The following is a 19615-nucleotide window of genomic DNA, read 5'->3' on the forward strand; positions in this document are numbered from 1 at the left end:
CTTCCATTACTACGTGCCTTCTGGCAATAAATAAATGGATGAGAAATCATTTCTTAAAGTTAAATGAGGACAAAACTGAAATCCTACCAGTCGGCCCCAAAACAAAAAGAGAAATGCTGTATAATAATCAGGGGAAATTTAACTCCCTGGGTTAAATCTGAGGTTACAAGTCTTGGCATTATCTTAGATTCAGATCTAAGCTTCAGGTCACACATTAACAAGGTGACGAAAACATAATTTTTCCACTTTAGAGACATAGCTAAAGTACGACCATTTATAAATCAAAAAGATGCAGAAAAACTGATCCATGCATTAATTTCAAGGAGACTTGATTACTGTAATGCATTTTTTACTTCCCTCCGTAGAAAAAACACTGAGAGACTTCAGCTCATTCAACTCTGCAGCTTGGCTATTAACCAGAACAAAGAGGAGACAACACATTAGTCTAGTTTTAGCTGCTCTGCACTGGTTTCCTTTAACATTTAGAATTGAGTTTAAGGTCCTCCTCCTTACATACAAAGCCCTCAATGGGCTAGGACCAAGCTACATTGCTAACCCTCGTTAGCTATATGCCCTCAAGAACACTGCAAACATCTGCTGCTGGTTTATTGGAGATTCCAGCAACTGCCAAAAGAAAATCGGGGATGCAGCCTTTGTCCATTGTGCCCCCAAACTGTAGAACACACTATCGATAGATATCAGAGAGGCCAGCTTGCTAAACATTTTTAAAAGAAAGCTAAAAACGTATTTCTTCACCTTAGCCTTTAACTAGCTTTTGTCTCTGTCCCCTGTATTATGATCTTGAGACTGGGGTCAATAGAGGCCCACAGCTCATTTTTGCCCCATGGCCCCCAAGAGGGTTAATCCAGCCCTGCCCTGGTCATGTTCGAGTGTGTCACAGATGATAAAACAACTGTTTATTTGTGTCATATTTCTTTTGAATAACAAAGATTTAGGTGAAAAGCTGAATGAGGGTAGTCTTGAAGGGCTAAACAAAAGGCCAAGGCTCAACTCAGAGTTCAGAAATATTCATTTTGGGGACTTGAAAGTTAGATGGATGCTTGTTGGTAATGGCTGAATTGTGGATGACTTCTGGTGCTCTCTTAGGAAACCTCTAGCAGATCCCTCAAGCTGCTGGAACAGAACTTCACCATTCTCATCCTAACCCACAAAATGGCACAAATGTGGACATATGACATGGCACATGAGTAGTGCATGTCAATGTGAAGCATTTGAAAAACATCTGTTTATTTATTCACAAATCATTAGTTTGGAGTTTTCTGTGGCTTCTGACAGACATTTTTGTAGCCTTGGCAACCAATGGCATCCTATAATCTAAACTGAAAGTTACCAGTATTTAACAGAACTAACAGACGTTGGATTATTTGCAGTGAATATATCCTTGTTAAAATGATAGCAAATTCAATTATAGCAATTATGGCAAATCCAGTCAAATAACAAATTAAAGGACGGATTCAGCCAATATATAAACAAATAAAATAATACATTTTCTTACGAACCTGTATCTGTAACTATCCATGCAGATAACCCATAGACCTTACAATGACTTTTTCCATTGGAACTACTTTCTGCACAGGAAAATACTCCCTATTTGACAGCACGCTGAGTCATTACCTGATTCACTGGCTAACTGGTTAAATAATTATTATCAGTATATATTGGTGATTCCTATTCAATCTTTCCGCTGCCTTCCCTTATAATGGTAAACTGTTGAATACTGATGTAAAGTTGAAGCCGCCTCTCTAGTGACAGATGACGTGCAAGTCGACGAAAACATCGTTTTAGATTGACGACAGAAAGAGCCAATGGCTGCCGAAGAAGCGACGACATTCATGAATGGACCAATGGCAGAGAGCTAATGCAATCCCAGGAAACAATTGTTTAAGTTTAGCTGGACTTGTTTTGTTTTGGTTAACCTCCGAGGCCGAGGTTTTTATCACAATGTAACGGTTAATTACAGTTTGGTGGTTCAGAAGTTTTAGTTTCTAATATTTTTGCAATGGGGTCACCGAAGTTCAACGTAGGAGAAGAAAATTCAGCGACGGCAGCCACAATCGCAGAGGTAACAGTTAGCCGACAGTTTGGCTGTTAGCTAAAATTAACTTAGCTAGCTTGTTAGCTATATTAACCTGATGTTGACTGACCAAATAAGCTTTTTTCATTCTTTGGTTGTTGGCTACAAGCTTGTGGGTTGAATATTGAAAGCTTCCTTGTAACTTAGGCCAGTTTCAGAACTCACTACATTAGTCACAGACAGGGGTTTGCAGTGCTTATTAAAAATGAAAGTTAACGTAAGTCCTAGTCCAAAGGCTAACCGTGGTAACGTTAGCAGGGATGGGCGATAGCACATATTTTGATTTCCTGATAACGTTAAATAATACTGGCCGTTTGTTGATATCTTACCGTAATTCCTTAGCCTGCTTGGACTGTCATATATTATGTACGGCGGACGTAGATCGGAACTAACAGCTATGCATATTATTGCAAATGATCGCTGAAATATAACTAAATGTAGTCATGGAATTATAGCACATTTTTCACTCAAAGATTAGCAGTGAATAAACGTATTAGTTACATCCTTCAATTGTAGTGATAGCTGTTGCTGTTGTGGTGATCCTTAGGGCCATACAAACAGACCTACAGCATACACTGGTTTCTGCTATAATGTTACCCTACCTAAATACATGTGGATACAGCACTGGCAATATAGCTGACATTCCTAATCAGTTCACATAATCTGATATAAGAATATGAAAAAAGGACTAATCAGTGTTGGCACTATCAATATGTTTAAGATTGATCCATTAGTCGCTCATGGTAGTAATATTTGCAACTATTTACTATCAGCAAACCTGGAAAATAGTGATGAATGAAAGTGAGTAGGAATGTGCTGGTATCAAATTTACCTGCTGCAATTAATGTAGGTAAAAAATATCACAGTAAACGGTATTATCACGATAATCATAATCAAGTCCTACTATCAGTGGTAAAATATAATTAAATGACTTCAAGTTAACACCATGATTGCCTTGGTTTGTTTTCACTGAACAGCAGTCTGTGTTTTGAAGCTTTGTTGGACTCTGTGAAAGAAAGAAATCATCAAAAACAGTTTAAACTCTGTAAACAAAAGTAGGTTGTTCAAAGTTTAAGAGGGTTAAGAGGAAATCACTGAAAATGCAGTGTCTGTGTCTCTTAGATTCTATGAACCAGTTCATATTTTGGAAATTCATGAATTGTTCCTGATGAAATTGATCAGTTGATTCCTGGAGTGCAAGAACTTTGTAATAAGTGTTGTCTTCTGCACACAGATCATAATAACAGTTAAAGGGGGCTCTTACAGGCCACTTATGGCTAAACAAAATCAAACTGCTGATGAAGGCAGGAGAGCTGCTCTGTGTTCATGGAGTCCTCTGAAATGACGATAATCACAGTAGTGATGGTAATAGAAATGGTTGGTGGTATTGATATCGTCAGATGTTTCACCACGGTAGTCGAAAGGAATACTAATCTATCTAATCATACTAACCAGTTAGCTGTATTACTGTCAAAGCAGATATGAATGTATAGAAATAGTCTTTGCTTGCAGAGGATTACACTGCTGCAGATAGAACTGGTAGTTTAACGTATGAGCACATCTACAGTAGTTTGTGCCTGAGGTCAGACTTTAGCAGCAGTGTTTACCTGACTATAAGCTCATCTGAGGCCCTGGCATCAGATGAGCTAGAGTTGAAATGATTGTTTGGTTAATTAATTAGTTGATCCACAGAATTGCAACTATTTTGATAATGGATTAATCATTTAGGTAGGCGAGGGCAGGGCTATGTTATAAATTTACTGTGTTTTTCTAATGTGTTTGCATCACAGGAAAGCTTGTTTTTATGCTTTGATCATAACATCCTGTAACAATGGTGTTATTAACAAGGTGCACATACAATTTGCATGGTACACTGTAAGGACGTAATGAGTGTATGGTAATATTTATAATCAGAAATAAAGAGGGTGTAGTGCTAAATAGGGCGTTAAATAGTATGCAGCTACTGTCTGGTTAATGATATGATAGTACATTTTCAGAGGTTTGCAAACCATTTAATCTCACTGGTTTATAATGTGTTTGTGATGCAAGTGTTATGGTTAGTAATACAAAGAAACATGCATGCATGTCTTGTTGTCACTGTGTCCTAATGCTGTATGTTGTTTCTGTAGCGTCCTCAATCCCATGTGTGACAGAGCGGTATGTTTGTGTGTTTACAGGCTAAGTTGGTGTGTCTGGGAGTAAACAACCAGAGCTACATCTGTGAGTTGGGTCACTGCTGTGGAGAGACGCAGTGCTGCAGCTACTACTATGAACTGTGGTGTGAGTTACCCAACTCTTCTTGATTCATTCTCTTGAGTGTTCGGTCCTTCTTCATGCAACTTATATATATAAATAGCATGAAACAGGATAACACAAAACTAAGCACATCATTTTGTAAATTCACACTGCACTGGTTCGTATGATGAGAAACTATATTTTCATTCTATCCAACAAATATTACACTTTATGGTAAAGAAAGTTTGAAATGCAAGAAAGGAAGCAAGTAGAAGGAGGAGCTGATGTTTCATAAAGGTCAGGAATGGTACCAGTTAGGTGAGTGGAGCCGGGCCCTGTGTCTAATCTGTCACTCACAATCTGCACTTGTTTACCGTTTGTGCTGCTACTGCTTGGCTGCCCGGTTGTCTCTCATGTTACAGAAGCTCACATCTGCTATTTAATAAGAACTCCCGGCCCTTCACAGCACTTACTTGTCTTTTTTTTCATTTAAGCGTTCACTTTGTAACTCAAGTTTTTTGATAGCAAGAACATCAAAGCCAACCAGTGGCAATAGCCAAAGATTGAATAAAAACCTCACAGTCTTAAACCAGTGAAGGGCTGTTAATAGTAACTAAGACAGGGTGTCAGATTTCACTATGTTTTGAGCACTGACCTAATTGAGTGTCAAAGCACCCAATGAAAGTTGGCACAGAAGTAAAACAGAATTGTTTTTGCTTTTCTTTATTCAGGTAAACTTTTTCTATGGCTGTTTGTGTCACAACAGGAGTAAAAAAGTGATACATTTGAGATGTTTGGCTTATTTTGTCAATGAAAAAACAATTTAAAATGTGTTTATACTCAGCAAACTAAGGTATCAAAAAGTATTAGTGTTGTTGTCAGTACTGAAGCTCAGATTTTAACAGTAATATCAAAAGTTTCAAATGATACAGAGCCTGACGTAAACATGTATTTATGGACATGTCCTGTGGGCTCCCTGCAGGGTTCTGGTTGGTTTGGACTCTGATCATTATTCTGACATGCTGCTGTGTGTGTCAGCACTGGCGTTCCAAGCAGCGCTTCCAGCAGCAGCGCCGGCAGAACGAGATCAACCTCATCGCCTACAGAGAGGCTCACAACAACTCTCACCTACCCCTCTATCTCAGTAAGTAGCTGTCTGTGGCATGCTGCTGCCTCTACACATTCCACACATAGTTAGTCTCTATCTCTCAGACACATTACCAACAGCACATCAAACATGTTTTTAAATAGAATTGAAAGTAAATGATTCTGTCAGACTGAAACACCATCCCCCTGTGCCGCTGCCAAGTAACAGCTCCATCGATACAACCTGCAGGGTTAAGACTGGTGCTGATCCAGCTCCTAATACAACACTCACACACTCTATGATCAACACACCAGACTGAACATGCATTTCAACTTTAATTGACCATTTATCTATTTGTCTGTAGATCCACACACATCACTGCTAAACCAGAGCTTTACCAGACTTTGTAGTCTTTGTGCTAAACAACATATTACCATTGTTAAAGGTATTGGTGAAACACTGTTTTTGTGCTGAAGAATTAGTGCAGATGGTGTAACCTAATAACTTTAAGTTATAGCCTACCATTTTTAAAGCTGTATTCATCATCTTTTCCTTGGTATGTTCTCCTTTAAAGGATCACGCAGGCATATTTTTCTTACTGTCAACAAATCCCATGAACAGATGAGAACTAACAACGTGTTAGTCCGTCTCTAAATTTTATTTTATTTAAGCAGGAGTAAAAGACTCATTGAGATTAAAAATTTCTTTTTCAAAAGTGTCCCGACCAAGACCGGCAGCAGCACAAATAACACGGTTGCAGTCATTAAACAAACATATAAAAATTTAAAATAAAAACAAAGAACAAATTATAGAATTATAAAATATCAAAAAACATTCATCAACATTCAAAACAACAACAGGCGGGTGTGCCTGCTTCCAAGTCATTTAAAATTACATTAAATGTGTCCAGTGAGACCAGCTCCTGAAGATTCAGGTAATTTTGCAACTGATTCCAAGTTGAGGGAGCAGCATACTGAAACACCCTTTTTCCCAGTTCAGTACAGACTTTAGGGGCGGGTAATAGTAATAAATCCTAGGAGTGAAGAAAATAACTTCCCATACTTTTTTTGTAGGAAGTATATCCATAGGTAGGAAGGAAGCAGTCCAAGAATTGCCTTTATAAATAGGAATATGCCAGTGGTTAAACGCACAATATGTCATTTCAGCCGCTAGTGGTCTCTCAATCAGAACAACCACAACACAGATGTATTATCTTGTATGTGTGTTAGTTACTCTTTGGTAGACGCAACTGTAACAGAAACACAACGCCGATGCATGCATCTTGTGCACTATACTCTTTGGTAGAGGGGTATGATGCCATTGACAGGCGACCAAATGAAACGGTCCATTACCTTGATTAAAATTACAGATTTCTCTGGGTTTGAAAATTGTTGGAAAGATTTGGGATAATGTAAGAAAGTACACAGCTCACCAAAATATATAACATAGGTCTAGTTGTTTTTAGACATTTTAATGTGGAATAATTACATATTATAGCTTTAAGTCTATGGGTGGACAAGGCAGACCATCCAACCTGAGCATACAAAGAGCAATGGTGTGTAAGGGCATGAGATTTGTAATAAATCTCAGTGCTCCATGGTAGACAGTATTGAATGCATGTAGGCATTGTGAAGATGCATGCATGCATATAACATTTCCATAGTCCAGCACAGACATAAAGGTGGCAGCAACAAGTCTCCTTTTGGCCTCGAAGGGAAAGCAAGACTTGTTTCTAGAATAAAAACTCAGTCTCAACTTCAGTTTTTTCTCCAGTTGCTGAATGTAAGGCTTAAATTAGAGAGAATCATCAATTATAATTCCAAGATACTTGTATTTAGGAACTCAATCTCAAAGCCCTGAAAAGGGGTGATAGATTGAAGGTTCAATGGCTTAGATTTTACATTTGAAAACATCATGAGTTTTGTTTTGTCAGCATTCAAAAGCAAGTTTTAAATCACACAGAGTACAATGTACAGTATTAAAAGCAAGCTGTAGCTGACGAAGAGCCTGGTTTGGTGTAGACGCAGAGCAGTATATCACAGTATTTAAATTGGAAACATATTGATCAAGACTTATAAATGTAATGAATAGGAGTGGTCCCAGGACTGATCCCTGGGGCACGCCTGTGGATACACTAAGGGTGCTAGAAGTGATACCTTCTGCCTACACACACTGATATCTACCCGATAGACAATTTTCAAACCAACAGACAGTTTGTCCCGACAGTCCTATACTGGATCATGCAATATTGCATGATCCAGAGATAAGTCAATAAAAAGGGCTGCACAATGGTGGTTTTCTAGAGATTCGATAAAATCATTTACTACTTTTAAGGCTGCTGTAGTTGTGCTGTGTTTTTTTTCCCAAAACCAGAGGGAAAATCTGATAAGATATTGTTAGTAGATAAGAACTCTTTCAGTTATTCACTCACAAAGGATTCCAGAACCTTAACTAGGACAGACAGTTTGGAGATTGGCCTATAATTGTTTGGGACAGTAGGGTCACTCCCTTTCAACAGGGGAAGAACAAAAGCAGATTTCTATATAAGAGGAACGTCGTTAGTGTCCATGGAGAGATTAAAAAGACTTGTCAAAGGTGGTGCAATAAAATCAGCTGCTAGCTTTAAAAAGTAAGGCTCCAAGTTATCAGACCTGCTGATTTTTTAGTGTCTAAAGGTTTGAGGGCTTTAAGCACCCCTGAGACTGTAACCAGATTGAAACTAAAGGACTGACTTATGTAACATGACTGTTCCCTACTGTTCCCCTACTGTTTGTTCTGTCACAGAACAAACAGTAGGGGAATTTTCATGAGTAATGTTGAGAGAGTCGAACAAGGAACCTAAGGCAATAAAAAGCTCATTAAAATAATCAAGCATTTCAGACTTATCAGATATTTTATGAGGCCTTAAGAATGCATGGGGGAAGCTCTATGCTGTTTTTATTTCCAGCTAAGGATTTAATAGTCTTCAAGGATTTCAGGTGAAGTTTCAGCCGCGCATCCATTCCACAGTTGCCTGATTAGCAGCCAGTCTGAATCAAGACTTGTTTTCTTGGCTTTTGCTCATGCCTCATTGTGCTCATGAAGTGAGCTGAATAAATCTGAAGTGAACAATACATTGTTTCGACATTTTACTCTACTTCCTGATAGAAGCATGCTTGTCAACAATGTCAGCAAAACTGTCATAAAAGAATTTCCAGGCATTTTCAACGTCAGCAATAAGGTAATTTTTCTCCCAATCAAAATGAAACAGGTCATGAAAAAACCCTTGTTACATAAAATGTTTGATGTCAGGCTTTATAATAACGTGTTGCTTGGTTTTAGGAATTTTTGTATTTCTAACTGAGGCAACAACAAAGTGGTCACTAATGTCATTTGCAATTACAGAAGCAGCTGTTTATTTATGAAGAATATTGGTTAGGATTAGATCAATCAGAGATAATTTTTCAGATTAGATCTTGTGGGGCGGTCACCAATCTGAAAGAGATTTAGCAATAGCCAGTTCCAGTTTAGATCTCCAAACAACAATTTCATTAAAATTCAATCATGATAGAAGCTGCATTAAGGACGGTAGAGCACCACTGACAGCCAAAGGTGTCCTTTAGCAACCAGTATTTCCCTTATATTCATTTATGAGTGCTGCTGCTAAAATTTTACATGGCCATTAGTATCTATGGGCTACTAATGATTTTCACTCACACAGTGAGTCATCAACTAGTGCATCAAATCCCAGAATCCTCCCTCTCCTCATTCCACAAAGAACATCCACATGAAAGGTACTTTTATACAAGTAGCATACCTCCTTTAAGGAATAAGGCAGTGCATTATGTGTGTGATTGAGCGAGTGGAGAGAGTTAGCCACAGACAGTGAATGCAAGCAGAGCACAGCAAAAGGTTAGCAGTAAGTTGTCAGTCTGACAGTAAATGTACAGTACAGACTACAGTGTGTCAGTTAATAAATGCTGCAGCTTCTCAAGACCAAGAAAAGTCACGTTTGTTGTTTCCCCAACTGTTGGAAAAGTGAAGGGGGTTAGCTCCAAAGTTAGCAACAATGGGTTAGCCTAACCTGACCAGGCTTACTTAAGGTGGACCAGCTATTCTCATTTTAGTGTCAGTCTCAGCAGCTCCTGAACAGAGAGCAGAGAAATGTCTGGCTGCTGAGTCTCTCCCAAGTTTTGCTCAGCATCCCCCTGCCCCTACATATCCTCGCCACTCCAAAGCAGTCAATCAAGAGGAAACACTGACAGCTTTTTAGAGACCTCAAGATCAAGAGCTAAAAATTCGATTTGTTTACTCAGTGATATAGAGAGAAGCACATTCACGTGAAACCAACTTTTGATTAAGATTGCAACACCCCCGTCCCTTTTGGGTTGGTCAGTCCTATATACATTATAACCATCAATACTGATGTCCTTGTTCTGAACAGATTTGCTTAGCCAGGTTTCAGATAAAACATCAGCATCAGTTGTGTGTGCCCAAATGTGAATCATATCCATTTTAGCGATCAAACTGTGTACATTCAAATGGATGAAACCAAGACGAGTCCCTGATTTAAAATTGGCAGGAGTTTTAAAACTTAGCAGAATCTAGGCCTGGATTGGGTTGGGCATTCCCAGAAATCAGTAGCAACAGAACAATTAGACACCACTGCTTGAGTGGTTTACTGGAGGATTCATTCTTATTATTAACTTTTAGTACAAAATTGTGAAGACAGCTTATAGAAATGTTAAAATTGTCTTGAAGAGCCATGACACTGATCAGACAGGCGAAGTCCACAGAGTCAGAGGAGAAGAACAGCGACAGGGTTAACGATGCCCAGCGCACAGCCAGATGCGCTCGTTTCCTGTCATGTTGTATCCGGATTTGAGAGATTACGAGTGAGAGAGGATTTGAGAGCACTGCACAGGAATAGTCATTCCCGTGGAGGCTTCCACCAATGCTGCATAAAATTAATAAACGCAGTACAGCAAAGAGCAGTGACATTGTGCATTTCAATCCTGTGAATCGGGGTAATCCAATAAGAGCACTGGAGATTTAGGCTGCTAAAGAGAACCAACTCCAAAACCCAACCAGGCAGCCAAGTTTAGGCTCGTTAGGACACAAGTCAGATGCCGCACAGTCAATAAAAGCAAAAGAGATCCTGAAGGAAACAGCTGACCGGTGGTGTGGTAGGGAGCAGTATATTGAAGAAATCCAGGTCAGTGCTGTAAAATCCCATCCAAGTTTTTCATCCTCCTGAATTAGACAATGACGTTGTGCGATGTCTCACATAAACAGGAAACCAAGCCCAGTGAAGCAATGTGGTGGATAAATGAGTTAAAATCAGGACCAGCCAGGGACTAAAACAATAGACAATTTAAAACACCAGTATCAGAAAGAAGCACTTTCCTTTATCATGAGAAGTTTGGGACCATCTAAATCAAGCTTTGAGTCCACATCCCAGCTCCATGAGGTGAACAGGCTCCATGGTCCAAACAGACAGAGCGGTCCAGGTCCTCCAGAATCGAGAACGTGAGCCACACTTCACATATGATCCAAGTTTAAGCTGAAACAGGTGAGAAGTGGTGGTATTATCCAATCAACTCAAAGATTTATCCAGTAATTTTTCAGAAACAAGAGATATCACTCAGTCAACACTAGAACAGTCACACAGATCAGAGGAGGCTCGTCCATAGAGGAAGGGGAGGTTGCTCCTCCTCCGTTTTTGAGAGGCAAGAGGGAGATCAAAATATAAAAAAAGAGTAATTGGTAAAAATAAACCATTACCTAATCTCAGTATCATTATTAAATGATTCTTCTCTGTTCTTTGGAAAAAAATCCATTATTTCAACATTGACACCTGCAGGGCAAGCAAAAGGGGAAAGGTCAGTGTGTGTGGGGTGGTGAGAGGAGAACAGAGGATGACGAGCTCCTGCTGTCCTCCTTAGAGCGGGATCTCTTAAATGAATTTAATGTACTTGATTTTTTTTCATGCTAATCTGTTATTAGCCAAAACATGTAAATTGTCACTGCAAGGGAGGACGTCCTCCCTAACCAATTAACAACCAGAATACAATATTGAACAATGACAGTTTCCAAATTTTATCTTCAATTCTCTACCACTGTATGTGGTAGCCACAGCATGACCAGAGGGAAGCACAGCCAGCTAGCCGCCCAGCTAACATTAGCCCCGGCTCTCCATGTGGATCCCACTGGAGCACCGAGCCCTGGTTTGTTATTCAGGTTAAGTGGGAAGAAGCAGCGGGTATGACGAGCAGCTAAGTGAAGTGGAGCCTGCTGAGGAAGCACCGGGACCAGTCCATCGAGGGAAGCACAGTCAGGTGGTGGAGGGGAAGGCGACATATCGGCCTCTCATAATCGGCAGAATTCGCCGATGCCGATATTTCATTTTAGAGCTTTTATCAGCCGATACCAGTGACGTGCTGATAATGTCATGCATCCCTAGTTGATAACTACAGTTTTTAGTTTTGCTATGCTGCTCAACACAGTGAGCTCAGGATTTATCAGGAGGATGGCTGCTTCACTCCAAATAGTTTCACTGTTTGAACCTGGACTCTGTGTGTGTAACAGCTGACCTAGTGGACGTGTAGAAAAACACATATCATTAATTAACATTAGATCCTGACCGATCCTGTCAGCGTGTCGGAGATCTAAATAATCGGTGAAGTTACGCTGCTGCGCCTCATGCGTAAATGTGCATAGCGTCTCTCAATGGAGCGATGCAGCTGTGGGGAGATCACTGCGTGTAACTCTGTATTTGTATTAACAAAAATCAATAGGACGGGCATTTGATTTTGATGAGGGGGCACGGTGCATTGTATATGTGTTTATCCTGTCATTAAACAAGTTGAACGCAGGTTTGGACAGAGGTTACACAGACCCCTGGTCCTCCCACCGGTTAAAAACAACAACGAATTTGGTCTTTGCAAATGGAAATGATATCTGTGTTTGTTTGCATATAGAGCGGGGAAGTGAGATCCGACTGCAAGTGGTCACTCAAGACACTTGTGGAGACACATGTTGATGCCAGGCATAAACAGATGTACTTAGAGCTGATCAGATCACCCGAGATGAATGTTAATGCCAGGTGTAAACAGGGCCTATAGGTCTTTGCACGGCCCTGCATTTGAATATAAGAACATAACATGATTTAAGAACATAAGAAAGTAGAAATAACATGATGCCACTGACACAGACATATATGGACAGGTAGAGACATGCTGCCATCTTGGAAGGGAGGAAGACTTCATCATACTCTCATCAACCATTTAAAGTGCTTTACACTGCATACCAACATTCACCCGTTCACACACATGCTCATACACTGATGGCAGAGGCTGCCATGCAAAATGCCAACCTGCTCATCAGGAGTTCTAATATTAATTCACACACACACACACTCACACACTGATGGCACAGCCTTTGGGAGCAATTTGGGTTTTGTAAATGTTCAGTAGTTTCATTCTCATTACATTTGTCAATAGGGCACTTTTCAGTTTTAACATAACAGCCCCACTTGACGACTGTTCAGACTGCTAGTCTCCTAACTGACATGAGCCACATAGTGTCTCATTTACTTTCTGATAAGCTTTTACTAAAAATATATTTAATACATACCTGTGAGTCAGATTCATGTAAATTTGTGTAGGGGAAAACGCCACCATACATGTTATCACACAGTTTAATATATATATTTTTGCTGGGCATTTCCACCCAATCAATATTTAGATGTACAACCTTAGTCATTATGTCACTACACATACGTTAATAATATGGAATAGAGCTGCTCGCACGTCCTTTTTTCTCGGTCCAGCTCAGGGCTTCACCGATCCACATCACATTTCTTTTGATGCCTCATGCAATGTTTTTACAAAAAGCTATCTTTAATTTTAAACACAGGTCTACAGCTCGGAGGCCTCCATCTTTTTTACTTTTATACAGTAACTGCCTCTTTGTGACTTCTCTAGTGGTTCCCCATATCAAGTTGACTGCCATTTCATTTATTTTCTTTATTGTTTGTTCTTTAGGAGGGGAAAAAAGGGTAGCTAAAAACAACAATTTGGATAGAACAAAAGTATTTATTATTAAAATTCTAGTTTTATAACTATTTGATTTATTTTCACATTTTTGTAGTTCCTCTTTTATCTCCCTTTCCTTGCCATCCCAGTTTTTTTCATAGCAGTTTTTATTATTAAAATCCTCATGTCATTTCTATCGTGGACATTAATCACAGGTCATATGTCTTCTCTTCCAAACCAGACTCTTTCTGTTTTGTTATGGTTTAGTTTGGCACATGCAGACTGGAAGAACCACTGAACCGCCACTCTTTGGGCTAGTGGACGACGCGTTTCACCTCTGAGCCACAGTTTCCCCGATACTTGTGACTTGTAACTTCTCTTCCCTGTCTGTGGCTCTCAACCTCAACCCCATTGGTTCCTACTGGGGACGTAAAATCTGTAAAGCTACATTAAATTTTTTTTTTTTTCTTTTTTCTTGGCTATGTGGCATCAGTAGAACAAGCTTAAAAACAACATTTTATCTGTGTCAATAACTGACATATTATCAATTTAGGAAGTTGTTATGCCGAATGTGTTAGCACACAGTCACCTATTTACACATACAGTGCACAGAGCAACATTAGCATTCATTTTTAGTTGTGTTTGTGTCCAACCAACGAATGTAAGTCCAATATTCACTCTCCTTTTAGCTCTGGTTAGGTCTCCATCAACTCCAGTTAGCTGTGAAATGATCCACTGTGATCACCAGGTTGATGAGAGCAGAGATGAAAAACCAAAACAATGAACTAAAAGAAGCTAAAACAGATAAAGAGCTGAGGAGAACTACAGAGCTGGTGATAATTCTCTGTGGGTTCATTACTAAGACCAACCCACTTTCACATTTGATCCAGTGTTGTTGTCACACACTGTCCAATACTGATCACTGACACACAGGACAGTTTGCGGGATTTTTGATCCTACACACCTGTCACTAAGCCTTTATGGTGTGCAAGAACCTTTTTAAAATTACATCCATTATTAATGTAAAAAAATATTGATTAGTACAGCTTTAAACTCTACAATTCTGTTCTTTGTGATTGTGAGGGCTAGTGCTTGGCTCTCTATCAACCAGCTCTTCATTGTACCTGACTGAGAATGACTGAGGTACTGACATATTTGTCATTTTTCATACTTGTATGTGATGTGTTATTTTCCAGGATTCTTACCCACCTACCTGCTGCCAGCCTATGAAGAGGCAGTTGACCACCCTGCCACACCTCCTCCACCCTATACCCCTCTCCAGTCAGCACTTCCACCCACAGACCCACCTGATGAATTGCCCTGCCCCCACTCAGCTGTCTCCATCCCCAGTGATGCTGATGCAGAGCACCCTGCTACTCCAGGGGCTATGCAGACCAACCTTCACAGCGCTTACAACCCCAACAAGGACTCGACACCGGGCAGGTACCGGCGCTTCACTGGGGATTCTGGGATCGAAGTGTGCGATGGCCAGGACCTGTGGGATCAGCACAGCCTTTTAGAAAGAGAAGAAGAGACAGAGGCAGAAGGGGTTGGTCAAATGGAGGACCTATGTGATCGCTGTGGTCCCAAGACCTGTGAACACAGCCATATCAGTGATGCAGTCATTCATGACAACACAGATGGACAGACAGCTGTGGATACAGAGCCACAGTCTCTTAGGTAATCTGAAACAAAACTCTGCAGCAGTAGCTGATGCAATATTCTACCTTTGGTGCTCAGGGGTTTGGTCCATATGTACATGTATATGTTTGACTAACACCAGTGTGTGTGACAGGTCTGGAGACAAATGTAAGGTATGACTAAACAATTTCCAATAATTTAAAGCTAAATTATGCAACTTCTGATTCGAGGCTGAAAGTGTGATTTTAACCAAGCTCCCCCCCCCCTTCACATTTACAGCTTATCTTGATGAGCTGGCTGCTTGAAAATGGCATGAGGGCTGATATAACACCATCTTATGTAGAAACAGATATAACAGATCTGCTGTCTGTAAGCAGCACTGATGTTCATGTTTTTCATATTTACCTTCACAGTTCTCTCTTTTTAAAGCTTTGCTCAGTTGTTTTCAGAGTTAAAACACTTGCACGTACCTAAAGGGGCTGCTGCTCTGTCACCGGCTGTAGCATTTTACTAGTAAAGTAGCTGTGAGGGTTGTGCTATATCATCATGTATACCCTGAAATGATACAGTGGTAGCTAGAGCTTGACTGTCTTCATTTCTGCGGCCGATATCAATATTTGAGCATTTGAAAAGTAAAATGTATTTTTACATAAACAAACATTTCTGATAAGGATCCCTTTGGATTTGAATATTAAAGAATAGCAACAAGATATGTAGTGTTTTACATTTTCCAGTGTAAAAATAATCTTGTCAGTGCTCTCTGGTGGACAAACTCTGCAATGGAGACATTGTTTGTAAGCGGCCTCAAACATATCTTTGACATTACTATACTGACATTTCTTATTACTATTCCTGTTACTAATCAGCTGACACATACACTGATACAGATTTATCTATGATAAGTTAATATCGGCCTGCTGATTATAGATCGGGCTCTATTTGGTAGCAGTCTTTAATATCTCAGGGTGTATTAGGGCATTTTAGCAAATCAATGAGTAGGACTGCTTCAGGGTTTCATTAGATTTTTCTAAAATTGTTCTTATTTTTAAATCAATGTGGGAAGTACCTTGACTTATCAAATTTTCTGGATTAACCATAAGCAGACATTCCTGTTATTGTCCATAGGCAGTTTCTCAATAGATTTTCTCAATAGGTTTTGAGCGGCTGTGGCTCAGCAGGTCGTCCACTAATCGTAAAATGGGTGGTTCGATCCCCAGCGCTTGTAGTCCACATGTCGTAGTGTCCTTGGGCAAGATACTGAACCCCTAATTGCTTCCAAACGCTGTGCCATCAGTGTGTGTATGATTAGAAACTCCTCCTGATGAGCAGGTTGGCACCTTGCATGGGAGCCTCTGCCATCAGTGCATGAATGTGTGTGAATGGGTGAATGTTGGCATGCAGCGTAAAGCACTTGGAGTGGTCAGAAGACAAGATTAGAAAGGTGCTATATGCAGTCCATTCACCATTTATCCATCTCCCCAAAGATTTACTATATCACACTATATCGTTATCCCCATATGAAGTTACATATATTGTAACAGGATTTTATCCATATCACCCACTCCTACTAGCTGTGGTTTAGAACAAATTCATTTTAAAAGGAACTTTCAGGGGTTTAACACACAGTGTCATTGCTTTGTCCAAACAAGCACAACAAGCACTGAACAGCAGCTTCACTGTAGCTAAACAGACAGATACAGATAGCTGTCCAGCACAGGTCATTTGAGTGCAACATACCAGCTGTCTGCAGTTATGCTGTATGTTCACTTTATAAGACTTATTTTGACACGTAAGAGTTGCCACACATGGTGATGGATAATCAGAGACACAGTAGTCAGGTTGAAGAGACCTTGTGACTTGTTCTCGACAACACAGGTTTGGAGTCTTGTTTGGAGTCAGCGAAGCTGATGACAGAGAAACAGCCCCCAAACGCCCCTCCTTTATTGTTTGTTCATTACCATTTAAAAGACACATTTTGTAGCTTCTAAGGACATTTGCCACATGGTTGGAGTTTTGTGCTACATTTTTAATCCTTTGTTTCCTTTCATATTGATGCTGACAGGATCTTATTTCGACCTCTCTTTATCTGTGAATGAAAAACTATTGTGACTTGACTTCAGTCAGTCACATCTCAGTCAAGTGAGGGTGGACACCAGACCCAAACACACCACCAGCTACCACCATCTGTGCAATGAAGCAACTGAAATTAGATTTGACACCGTTGCAATTTAACTGGCATTGTCTGTCTTTACCAGTGTTACAGTTTTAGGGTTTTATTGCAGAATCTGGAAAACATTGTCAACGTGAAATTAGTAACTTTGCATTTTGGGTTACTTTCAATTGTAAGAATGGTGACAATACAGAATATTGTGAAAACTCCAATCATGCTGAAATGCCCCTTTTATAAAAGTTTTTAAGAACCATAAGTATTTATTGTATTGAAGACCTGCAGCATACTGTTGCTTATCACTAGCATATTTGTACAATACTCCAGTTCTCATTTTAGTAAATAATCAGTTTTCATGAACCCTTGTATGAGTCTCCAGTCACCTGACACACTGGTGTTATATGAGGCAGTTTTCAACCAGGCCATAGTGCCATAATGTGTATCTTTATGTAGCCTTTCAGTAGAGAATGTTTAAGTGAACTTAATCAAAGCTCTGGAGTCTGTTTGACTCTTAGTAACCCTCCAGTGTACTCAATGATAGATTGATCATCATTTAATCAATGTTTTATTATGCAGGATTTGTTTTGTACTTGTAGTTTGCCAAAAAGTTGCACACATCAGCTCTGGGTTAAATACTGCAGAAAGCTGTTCCTGAATTGAGAACTACAGATTCAAGATATATTAAATATCTAAAAACAATACCAGCATCAGGATGCTTTTGCAGTGAAGATGTAATGAATGTGGACTGAGACAGCTCTCAAGGACATGGTTTTGTGTTGCAGAGTGTTGATCGGGCTCCACAAGTGTCTGTACACAAAGGGAATGACTGACATAGTGCAGCTCTTGGAAACACTCCGTTTGTAAATGTATCAGGCTGTTGGGAAGCTGGCAGTGAAAACCAGAATTTACTGTGCACTGAGGGATTTTTTTCTACAGTTGAATCAGTCGAGCACTTTTCCACATATGCAGCATTGTGGTCAGTGGACAGTGGTCCTCACCACCTGCTGTTATTCTCTTATATGCTCTTTATTATCTTCTGAATTAAATGATATTTTTATGCCACATTTTGTATGAAATATGGTTATTAAAAGTTATGGAGAACAACACACTGTATTACTGTGTTTTAGCAAAACAAAGCAAAACTTTGTTGATATAGCACATTTTATTCCTGGGGAGAAATTCAGAAAAACAATTGGTCGCAAAGTACAAACACATGATGTAAATACAAAGTAGGAATGAGTGGGTGAGAGACAGTGTGACTGCAGTTCAGCAGGTTAAAAAGCTGTTTCATTGCGGAAATCACTGTACAAACATACAGACAACTATGTCATTTTAAACACAAACACTACAAAGCAAAATGCACATGAGATATCAGGAAATAATTAGTTTTTATGGAATTCTTTGAGTGAATAAACAGATGTTAGTTGTTGCTACATCCTCCATCCCACCAGCCGCTGACTGCACAAATGTCCAAGCTGTTACCAACTCACTTGGTACATGACCATATCATTTTAGTTTCCATACAAGTAAAATTGACAGTTTAGACTGACATTTTGCCAGCTTCTGTCTTGAAAACTGACAAGCCACATACAGTGAATGATATGTCTATGGAGGCTCTTTTACCTTCACATTACCTGAAGTACTGCCAGAAGACCACATACCTTATATCCTGAGAAAAGGTCATTAGGAATGAAACCGGTGCTTCCTTGAGAAACCTCACTTGCAGCTTTGGTAAGTCTTCCTCCCAGTTCATATTCATTTCTGGGAGAGAATCTGATAAAAGTGCTCTAAAGCACTGTGTATGATTTTTGGCTGCTTCAGGGGTCATTTTATGACAACTTATACTGATGTTTGTTTATTCCAAATACAGCAAATACTGAGTAACAGCCTTAATGACTGACTTAGTGTGATATTGCTCAGTTGTGACAGTCGGCAGTTACAACCTGGCACAACACAGTCTGTGATGTATGAATGAGAGCAGAGGAACAGACGAGTTTGACTTTCCTGTTAATTTGCATGAATTTTGAGCCTTAATGAAGGCTGCAACATCATGCTTAAAACAGCACCAAAAGAAATAACCCACCACCCAGATGCCCTAACAGATCATTATGACATTAGAACATCACGAGATACTTTGGACTACAGGCTTAGACACCCAAGCAAGTGCTTGGCTGCACATAGAGAAGCATCAGACCACTACTCACTGACCAGAAACAGAATTGAGTCAGAATGAAAAGGCATTAAAAACATAGTCTGGAAGAAAATGAATCAGGTGTGGCAACAGCACAGACCAAGACATAAAGGGAAGACATTTCAATGTCAGTTAAATAAGAGTTGGGTTTGTGAGATGTACTGTAGATAACAATGAGCAGATG

General features: G+C 39.7%; 1 protein-coding gene across 1 annotated transcript; it reads left to right on the forward strand.

Moving 5' to 3' along the window:
• Positions 1-1739: 1739 nt before the first annotated feature.
• wbp1la (WW domain binding protein 1-like a) lies at positions 1740-16388 on the forward strand. Its single transcript, XM_042434062.1, has 4 exons — positions 1740-2083; positions 4273-4375; positions 5313-5474; positions 14629-16388. The coding sequence occupies exons 1-4, from the start codon at positions 2021-2023 to the stop codon at positions 15114-15116; spliced, it is 816 nt and encodes a 271-aa protein (XP_042289996.1). The 5' UTR covers positions 1740-2020; the 3' UTR covers positions 15117-16388.
• Positions 16389-19615: the final 3227 nt, after the last annotated feature.

The sequence above is a fragment of the Thunnus maccoyii genome, chromosome 14 (assembly GCF_910596095.1).
Source record: "Thunnus maccoyii chromosome 14, fThuMac1.1, whole genome shotgun sequence".
NCBI classification, from domain to species: Eukaryota; Metazoa; Chordata; class Actinopteri; order Scombriformes; family Scombridae; genus Thunnus; species Thunnus maccoyii.